Below are 10102 nucleotides of genomic sequence, written 5' to 3'. Positions count from 1 at the left end.
ACAGAATCTATTCGAACATCGTCCATTCAATTCTTGCGAAGACTGTCTTCCTGTCTTGGACAACCCTATACGTGCTTCTCGCCAAGCCTCGTTGTGAAAGCGTCTCGGGAGTTCCACACCCACGGGGCAACCTGGCATCGAGTACCTCTGCTTTTCCGTCCTAGGAATAGCAGGTGCTCTACCGGATCCCTTCACCCCACTCGACTTCTTTACAACTTCAACTGGCCTTCAATGACTCACTAATTTCAATTATCTTCAACTTTGAGTCACGGCCCTCGACCTTGGACCCGGTGTTCACAGGATCGCTTTTCTCCTATACATCTTTGCTTTTCAATTACGATCTCACGCAGCGCTTTATCTCGACTCTCTTCGATCCGGTATCAGGCCGACTTTCAACCCTTTTTTTCTGTCCATCTTTTGACACATTCGTGTCGTCCATCCTTGGGTCTCCTTCCCGTTTAACAACAAAAAACGACATACAAATGAGCACATAACGGTCTTTCAACCTTTCCTTAGCGTCAACAAATCCCTCTCGGATTCACTCGGCTGCGCCATTGCGCCCCATCATTCTCTCAGCTTTTCATCTGTTCATCACCATTTCACCAGTACATTTTTGTTATATGACATCCGAGCTCGCAGCCAAGTGTCTGTTCGTCTCATCCTGACCGAACCTCCTCATTTTTCTCTTCGCCTGTCCCACCCCTCTTAGGGACTTCAAGCCTGATACTTCTCTTCATTGTCCCTTTTTTTAATCTTGCCTAGCCTGGTTGCTGTTTGTCTATCACATTTCGACGCGTTCTTGACACACAAGTGTTCTTTTGAGCGGTTCATAGATTTGTCTTCACCTCATCTCTGGAGCATTACCTCATCTCGCCTCTTTTCATCCCAACTCTTTGCATTTATCAAGTCAACATGTCGACCATGGATTGCTTGAAGAACAACTTCGTCAAGGGTCAGCTGCTGGACGGCCGATTCCGAACCTTGGCTCCTCTGAACCATGGGTCTTTCGGAATGGTGTTCCTTGCCACTGATACCAAGACTGGCGAAGAAGTTGCTATCAAATGTCTGCTCAAGGGCGCTCAATCCCAGCAAGACCGGTTTGAAGAGCTTGAGTGCCACCGGCGCTTTGGCTTCCACCCGAACCTGGTCAACCTGATCCACACCTTTGACACTGAGAATCACACATACCTCGTTTTGGAATACTGTGCCAACGGTGATCTTTACGAAGCCATTCGTCTTGACCGTGGTCCCTTGGAGACAGAGCATGTCCGTGATTTCATGTTGCAGCTCGTCAGCGCCGTGGACTTCATGCATGCCAATGGCCTGTACCACCGTGACATCAAGCCGGAGAATATCTTCCTCACACAAGATGGTTCCATGAAGCTTGGCGACTTTGGCCTGGCTACCCAGGACTCGTGGTGCCACGAGGCCTGCGTTGGTAGCGACCGCTACATGGCCCCCGAACAATACGATCCCACTTCTACGGGATACTCTCCTGCCAAGGCTGATATCTGGTCGGTGGGTATCTGTTTGCTGAACATTCTGTTCGCACGAAACCCATTCACCACTCCCACCGAGTCCGACAAGATCTTTGCCGACTATGTGCTTGACCGTCAATCCCTGTTTGACATCTTCCCCAACATGTCTCAGGACACATACGAAATTTTGACTTATGCTATGGCCATTGACCCATCCAAGCGTTCTCTGCTAGATGTTCGTGACTGTATCCTTCGTGCGGTGTCCTTCACAACCGACGACGAGTCTCTTGACGAATTCTGCACCGAGGATCGTGAGGTGGTCGCTGCCAGCGCCAACCGCGAGCCTCTCCGCACTCCTTCGCTCCAGAGTCCTCATGTCAACCAAGGGGATTCCTTCCCCTGGGCCAAGGCACTTCACTCCAGTCCCCCTCAGGCTATCCGTCAACTGTCCGCTATTCCGGATAACGAGAGTTACACCGAGGATCTTTTCCCGGCTTCCGAAGCCGCAGGTACATCTTGGTTCTCAACTCGCATGGAGACGCCTTCCATGGCTTCCGTTATGGACTCTACCCTGAGCGAATCTTTCCGCTCGCTTCATCTTCGCAAGCGTGAGGCTCCGTTCCTCCCTCGCTCCGACCCGGTGGCCATCACTGGATCGCTTCCCTCACACGCAACCAAGCCCCTTCCGTCTCTGTCGATGGTCTTTGGTAACAACAAAGGCGCTGACAAGATCTCCAAGAGCTGGTGCGACATGTGGGACGAAGAAGAATCCGAGAACGAAGATCTCGCTATGGTCCAACGACGGGAGCAGAACTCTCGTTGCTGGAGTCACGAAAGCCAGGGCAATGCAGTCAACGGAACGCGCGAGCCGGACTCCGCTTCCACTCAACTCCGCTCTCAACATGCAGTCGAGACTGACGACTTCGAAATTCACCACATGTCTCTCGGCGAGGAAAGTGACTCTAGTACCTCTAGCAGCACCCCTCGCCCCTTGGGCCACTCGCCACCCGAGCCGTCCAGCGCTGATAAATGGTCTGTCCTTGGTGATGTCCGCCGAAAGTACAAGGCCGAGGATGAGCCTCGCAAGTACAAGACGCGCAAATCCCGGGAGGTATTTGGTCCCAAGACCGTTGCTGCCAACGCGCGACGTCATGATTGGGGCCGAGGCACCTCGGGATACCATCAGACTAAGTCCAAGCCTGTATCACCCCTGGACGCTCGTCGTCGCCAATTGCTCGAACAACAAGACTGGCGCAGTCATGTTCCCACCCCACGCTTCACTCCTACTTACGATGGAAGCGTAGACGATGACCTCGATCTCGTCGGCGGATGGCACGAGACTCACTTCTAAGCTCTCGATTCTTATTGCTTCGCCTTTCACCACATTCAAAACTCCCCTTTGGTCAACTCTTCACGTGTTTCGATTCAGTTGGAAAAAAAAGTTCAAAAATTTCCACGATACGATAAACTAATCCTCCACTTTCATGTCTTTTTCGTTTCTTTGTTTTCGGATCGAGTGTTTCGCCACTCCCAGTCATTATCATCCCTTTTCCATGCTCCTGCATGGGCCCCCTCCGGTCGCCAAACTGTTTTTGTTTTTTCTTTCTTGTATCATATCAGACCAGGGGTTGGGACATTGGCTGGGACGCGAAACACGACAAAAAAACCACAAAAGGTTAGAAGGCTGGGTGGGAATGCGTTGATGAATGTTCTATTTGGGGGTTGTTCTTATAGTTTCCGCCGAGAATGGTGGAATGGTGTTTGCAAATGGACTCGAGTGTCTTGGTCGGTGATTTAATCGCGGCCGTTTCTCTTTGATTACTGTACCTAGTATTACTTTTACCAACAGCTCTTAAGGAGAAATTGATCACATCCGTGAATGATTATGAGTTTCAAGATGTAGTCAAATTTGGAGATAGTACTTGTAGAGAGTAGAGATAGTAGATCCCTAGAGCTACCTGAAGAAAGATTACAAATGCTTTCCACAACTTTCACGTAAATCTAAATCTCTCGAATGCAACGTTATCTTTTTCGAGAATTCATTCACTGCAGAGCCCTTAGCTTGTACAAAAGTATTGACTAACACGTAGGGTTTTAACTCATGCATACATGCGATGTACCATGTAGGTACCAAAAAAAGGCGGTAAGAGACTTCAACGGTTGAGATATGCCGAGATGCCACGGATCCACTCTCTCCTCTTCCACCCGCGGACGATACCGCCATTTGACGATATCGCTATTGGAAGCTGCAAAGCCTACTGCTTTAGCTCCCTCCCTTCAGACTTGTGCAAATTTTCAGACCTATAGAGTGCTTCCAGCCCGCTCCCAGCCACCATGCGCGTAGCATGCGACACGGCCTCATAGTTTGGATACTCACCGACTCCTCTTCTGTCGACCTCTCGCCTTAGCCACAGGGAGCGTTGCTACATTTGAAGCTTGGCACACAGAAACTAAGAGAAATCGGAAACGCTCAGGATCCCTCTCATCCCAACGCACACACAACATGTTGACCGCGGGCCGGTCACCATCACCCTGGACATACCGTACCTCGATCCTGCTCGCCCTATGCACGAGCGTAATTTCCCACACGTCCGTCCCGCCGTCCTCAACTGCCGTACACACCGCGACTCAGACTCCCACATCAGCCCCAGCGAATATATGTCCTGCGAAGAGTAGTCGGGAGGCAGAGGCGGAGCTGTTTAATTTACCGCCATGTCTGGAGACGCGCTGGGGTCCAGGTCATGATTTACACATCGCCTCGGCATTAGGGCCAACTACAGCTACCGGTGACTCAGAAGTTCGTCCGTCTGCTTCAAGCGACGCGATAGAAGGGACGGCGAGCAATACACCCGATCATAATGCAGATCTGGACCACGATGCAGACTCCCTGCTTGACGGCGCTAGTTTCCTTTCATTCGAAGATTGGAAGAAACAGAATCTAGCTAAGGTCGGACAATCTGCGGAGAATGTTGGTGGTAGACGGCCTGTGGTATCTGGCAAAGACGATCGCCGACAGCCAACGGGCATCAATAATGCGCTAGACTCTTTGGGTGATGATGCGGAGATCGAGTTGGATTTCGGTGGGTTCGGAGCTGAAACGCCCGAGGCTAGCCCGACTGCTTGGGGTACGCATATCCCGTCGCGGTCAGGAGAGAACGCGGATGGGAGAGGGAATGGGGATGTCGCTGCTCGTGGCGTGTCTCAGCGTGGTGCTTCGCGCCGCAAGGATGCTGGAACTACTTGCAAAGAGCGATTTAATTATGCTTCCTTTGATTGTGCGGCGACGGTGCTGAAGACGAATCCGGAGTGCAAGGGCTCGTCTTCTGTTCTGATTGAGAACAAGGATAGTTATATGCTGAATGAGTGTCGGGCTCAGAACAAGTTTCTTATCATGGAGCTTTGTGATGATATCTTGGTTGACACGGTTGTTCTCGCCAACTATGAGTTCTTCAGCTCCATCTTCCATACTTTTCGAGTCAGTGTTTCTGATCGGTATCCAGCGAAACCTGATCAGTGGAAGCAACTTGGGGTCTATGAGGCACGGAACACTCGCGAGGTACAAGCCTTTGCGGTTGAGAACTCGCTTATTTGGGCTCGATACCTGCGCATTGAGTTTTTGACGCACTATGGACATGAGTTCTTCTGTCCTATTAGTCTGATTCGTGTGCATGGTACCACTATGTTGGAAGAGTACAAGAATGACGAAAGCTCTGACCGTGCTGAGATTGAGGAGTTGGATGTCAGTGAAGCCAATCAGGTTCCAGGGTATTTGGAGCCTAAACCTGCCGAGATACCTGTTGAAAAGGTCATCCCTCCAGCGGAGATTGGCCCAAAAGTTGGAGAAGTCTGCCCAAATCCTCCGTCGGAGCCTGTGTTGTCTTTCGTTGAACTCTTCAGGCCGGAAATGTGTAGCATTAATGACGGGCCCCCTATTGTCACTCCATCGACCCCAGGAACTACTGCTCAGACCCATCTACCGCCAAAGAACCACTCGAGTGCGGTACCGGGGGCCAGTGCTTCTGTGACCAAGACAGGAGGGCCACCTCTTCCCTCCAAGTCTGCGGATGAAGCCCGGAAGTCCGGGGACACTCCCAAAGGCGCTGTGACTATACCGGATGCCTCGGCCATACCTTCAGAGCCCACCCAGCATAATTCCACTGCGGAGCCCATTGGGAAATCCACCCAAATCGTGAAAGAGGAGCACTACAATCCTCCGCCAGAGTCTACCCGACCCACAAACACCCAACCACCATCCTCTAATCCTACCACCCAGGAATCCTTCTTCAAATCTGTGCACAAACGCCTCCAGATGCTCGAGTCCAACTCGACCCTGTCACTTCTCTACATTGAAGAACAGTCTCGTATTTTGCGCGACGCGTTCAACAAAGTTGAAAAGCGGCAATTAACCAAGACTTCCACTTTTCTTGAGAACCTTAATATCACCATACTCAACGAATTGAGAGAATTCCGCGAGCAGTACGACCATGTCTGGAAATCCGTTGCTCTGGAGTTTGAGCACCAGCGTATGCAGTACCACGGGGAAGTCCACTCCCTGAGCGCACAGCTAGGCGTCCTCGCCGACGAGCTAGTGTTCCAAAAACGAGTGACCGTGATCCAAAGCATCATGGTCCTTTGCTGCTTTGCGGTAGTCCTGTTTTCTCGAGGGTCAGTCAGCAACTACATGGAATTCCCGGGCGTCCAAAGAATGGTCGCTCGGTCCTACAGCCTGCGATCCTCATCTCCTATTTTCGCCTCGGCTTCCCCGTCCGCGAGTCCAGGATCCACACGGCCTACCTCCTCCTACCGACAGAACGCGGGCCATCGCCGGAACCTCTCCGATTCCTCAGACCAAGCTAGCCCTGATAGCCCGACGGCGGCTTATGCACCGCCCACTCCCACTTCATCATCTCCACGGGAAACAGAACCCGAAGAGCTTGTCAAGGCTGAGCAGGAACAGCTTCCGTCCCCCGAGTCTATGTCTGTGCCCACTTTGCTTCTCCCACAACCCCGTCCACACAGTACCCCTCCTGTGATGAACGGACACCCCGTCGACCTGGATACCGACCCCGACTTTGATACCCCCGTTGAAGACAGTCCGCGGTCACATGAGTCATGATGTGACTCAGATTTGCCTTTCACCCTTAATTCCCCTGTAATGTCTGTGAACTTGTGTCTTGCATTCTGATATTGGCGCTTCTTGCATCTGTATGTACACTGTAATACTACTGGGCGGATGAGTATATGAATGAATGTCTACTACATATGAAATTTGAGTATATTATACATACAGTAGCACATTCTGAGTTAAAAGGCTCAACAAAAGCAAGATCTAGTTCATACCCCATGGGACTATCAGATACCCAACTAGGAATGCCCTGTTGTGTGTGGCGTCATACAAATCATGTCTTGTTGCCGGGCCAACAATCGAATTCCCATTTTTCCCACACGTTTTTCCTCTTATCCGATCACTGACATGATCTTTTGTTTTCTAAGCTCGATCTCTCCTTCTGATTCTTGATTCACATCTTCAAAGCCAAAGATCAAACATCCAAAATCAAACATAAACCACAAACAAATCACAATGGACGCAACAACACAAGCCCAGCCTCTGGCCGACCGCTCCACCAACACCCACTTGGGCACCGACAAGACCGACCTCAAGGGCTCAGACATCTCATCGATGGAGTACCACCGTCAAGTCCTGCAGGACAAAGTTGCAGGCGAGGAGTGAGTCTTCCCAGATTCAGACATCCCCAAACACGCCCCCTTGGGACGCACACTAACGCACAATCAGACAACCAACCTCCTACGTCTCCCCCTCAGATGATATCATGAGTCCCTGCACAAAGAAACTGAGCGACATCAAGGGCAAGCGTTTCAAGAAGTACGTTATATATCAAACCCTTCCCCCGGTCATACATCATACCTTCGGCTATGAGTTTCCCCTCATACGAGATGCCTCGGTGTACCTGAACCGGACATGCTAACGTATCCAACACAGTGCCGGCAAACCCCAGTCCCTCTTTGCTAAACTCGGCAAGAAGAGCTACGAGCAATCATCGGCCGAACAGGGTCGTGAGTAAACCGTCTGATCTTTTTTTGATTCTATTCTCGCGGGAAATTTGCCCGTTTCTTTCTTTCTTCTTTTGTTGGATATCGGATGTGAGTTGCAGACTCTGGTCGTCTTTTTTCTTTCACTTTCATCTCGTTTACTCTGCGCCGGTCGCTGGGTCGGATGCATTGAGGAGAGAGCGATTTGACATCGTGGATTGACTGCGAGTCTGGAGCTGCCGATTTGTTATTTTGTTTTATTCTTTGATGACCCGCGATGTCTTTGTTCATGTTTATGGGGGGTTCGGGACTAGGGATTGTAATTGGGTTACTGGATCTCTTGGAGCACATTGGATCAATGCAATCTTTGCACTTTGCACTTTGCATTGTATTTCTTATTATTCTTCTTTTGTTTTGTAGAACTCGTCTTTGGACCGAGTTACCGAGCGCCCTACGCGTCGGTGTCTCGACACAGAACCTACTATATGGTTGTTGAAGAGAGTTTTATTTAATTTCCCAGATATAGGAGCCATTGCATATATCTTTCTTCTCTGTTTTCAGTCATATCATCTCGCTGAAGGCGTACAAAGCGAGAATTGTTGAGATTGCTGGGCCGAGGCAAAATCCGACGCTCTCGGCTTCTCCACACTCAGCTCTCCTTCTCCGCAATCCTCGGCCATGGCCTGACTTCTTATAACTTCTTGCTTGTCGTTATATCCTCCGGGCTCTTTCCCATCCCATTCTAATTCCTTAAAACATCATGTCTGCCTCTTCTCGCATCCCACCTATCGCACAGCCGTTCGTCAGCGAACATGCAAAGCGGACCCTCGACCTGGTACGCACCTCGCAATACCCTCCGACCCCCACGCATTTTCCCACCGATCGCTATGTTTTGAGATAATCGCTCAATGCTAACAATTTTCAGGTCGAGGAGTTCGTTGAGAAGGATTGTATTCCTGCCGACGCAGTGTTCCAGGCTCAGCTTGGTGAAGGCGAGCAGCGATGGAAGACCAACCCCGCCGTCCTGGAATCACTCAAGGTGAAGGCCAAGAAGCTCGGCTTGTGGAACATGTTCCTGCCCAAGAACCACTTCACTCAGGGAGCTGGGTTCTCAAATCTCGAGTACGGCTTGATGGCCGAGCTGCTCGGCAAGAGCAAGGTCGCCTCAGAGGTTCGTAATTCGCCTACAACCCGCTTCGTGCTGGGCGCATCGCTCGATCATGTCGAATTTCTTGAAGAGACACATCGCTAACAGCCATGTGCTCCAGGCTACCAACAACGCCGCCCCGGATACTGGTAACATGGAAGTGTTTGCCAAGTACGGCAATGACGCACAGAAGAAGCAGTGGCTGGAACCCCTGCTCGAGGGCAAGATCCGCTCTGCCTTCCTAATGACCGAGCCCGAAGTTGCCTCCAGTGACGCCACCAACATCGAGCTAGACATCCGCCGCGAAGGCAACGAATACGTCCTGAACGGTTCCGTACGTCTTCCCCATCCCCCCCCATCGAACACCTCACAACACAGATAGAAATCTAACCTAACATGCCGAACAGAAATGGTGGTCCTCCGGTGCCGGTGACCCCCGCTGCGCCATCTACCTAGTCATGGGCAAGACCGATGCCAAGAACCCAGACACCTACAAGCAGCAATCCGTCGTCCTAGTTCCCGCCGGTCTCCCCGGCATCACCGTGCACCGCATGCTAACAGTATACGGATACGACGACGCCCCTCACGGCCACGGCCACATCTCATTCAAGAACGTTCGCGTCCCAATCTCAAACATCGTCCTCGGCGAAGGCCGCGGATTCGAAATTATCCAAGGCCGTCTTGGCCCCGGCCGAATCCACCACGCGATGCGCGCGATCGGCGCAGCCGAGCGCGCCCTCGAGTGGCTCATCGCCCGCGTCAACGACGAGCGCAAGAAGACCTTCGGTCAAGCTCTTGTTGCCCACGGTGTTATCCTGGAGTGGATTGCGAAGTCGCGTATCGAGGTCGATGCTGCCCGCTTCGTTGTCCTCAACGCTGCTATCAAGATCGATCAGGGTAATGCGAAGAGTGCGCTGAAGGAGATTGCGCAGGCCAAGGTGTTGGTGCCGCAGACTGCGTTGGCGATTATTGATCGTGCGGTTCAGGCTTATGGTGCTGCGGGTGTTTGTCAGGATACGCCGCTTGCGTATATGTGGGCTGGTATTCGGACTTTGAGGATTGCTGATGGTCCTGATGAGGTTCACTTGCAGCAGTTGGGTAAGCGGGAGAATAAGACTCGTAAGGATGCTGTTATTGCGAAGTTGAACTGGCAGTGTGAGGAGGCGGATCGTTTGCTTTCTGCTTCTGGGTTTAAGCCTAAGAGCCATCTGTGAGGGGTTGGAGCTCTGGTGAGATATTGTTCATATACAAGTAGTAGTTTGCTGCTTTGGTTGGCTAAATAAGATTCACACAACTACAACTGTCCTGCTTTCAACGTCTATACTTTTCCAAGGTTGATTTACGTTGGATTACATCCGTGGATGATGCGAAGGATATCTGGCTATAGCAGACCACAAGAGCGTCTACTAGGTATCAAGTTGCGACC

The 10102-nt window shown here is 51.3% G+C and overlaps 4 protein-coding genes across 4 annotated transcripts; all 4 read left to right on the top strand.

Moving 5' to 3' along the window:
* Positions 1-912: 912 nt before the first annotated feature.
* Positions 913-2829, top strand: N7506_002953 (putative serine/threonine protein kinase; the record flags this gene model as incomplete). The annotated part of the gene is made up of 1 exon (XM_056952248.1): positions 913-2829. One exon carries the CDS (start codon positions 913-915, stop codon positions 2827-2829), a length of 1917 nt encoding a protein of 638 aa, XP_056813940.1.
* Positions 2830-3981: 1152 nt separating this feature from the next.
* On the top strand, positions 3982-6594 carry N7506_002952 (Sad1/UNC domain protein; the record flags this gene model as incomplete). Its single annotated transcript, XM_056952247.1, has 1 exon — positions 3982-6594. One exon carries the CDS (start codon positions 3982-3984, stop codon positions 6592-6594), a length of 2613 nt encoding a protein of 870 aa, XP_056813939.1.
* Positions 6595-7059: 465 nt separating this feature from the next.
* Positions 7060-7561, top strand: N7506_002951 (Spo12 family protein; the record flags this gene model as incomplete). Its single annotated transcript, XM_056952246.1, has 3 exons — positions 7060-7205; positions 7273-7362; positions 7480-7561. 3 exons carry the CDS (start codon positions 7060-7062, stop codon positions 7559-7561), a joined length of 318 nt encoding a protein of 105 aa, XP_056813938.1.
* A 728-nt stretch (positions 7562-8289) lies between these two features.
* On the top strand, positions 8290-9890 carry N7506_002950 (uncharacterized protein; the record flags this gene model as incomplete). The annotated part of the gene is made up of 4 exons (XM_056952245.1): positions 8290-8364; positions 8455-8700; positions 8798-9010; positions 9084-9890. The coding sequence occupies 4 exons, from the start codon at positions 8290-8292 to the stop codon at positions 9888-9890; spliced, it is 1341 nt and encodes a 446-aa protein (XP_056813937.1).
* Between the last annotated feature and the right edge of the window lie 212 nt (positions 9891-10102).

The sequence above is a fragment of the Penicillium brevicompactum genome (genome assembly GCF_028827555.1).
Source record: "Penicillium brevicompactum strain IBT 35665 chromosome Unknown utg000002l_segment0_segment0, whole genome shotgun sequence".
Taxonomy (NCBI): domain Eukaryota; kingdom Fungi; phylum Ascomycota; class Eurotiomycetes; order Eurotiales; family Aspergillaceae; genus Penicillium; species Penicillium brevicompactum.
This window is presented reverse-complemented; position numbering and strand designations above follow the sequence as displayed.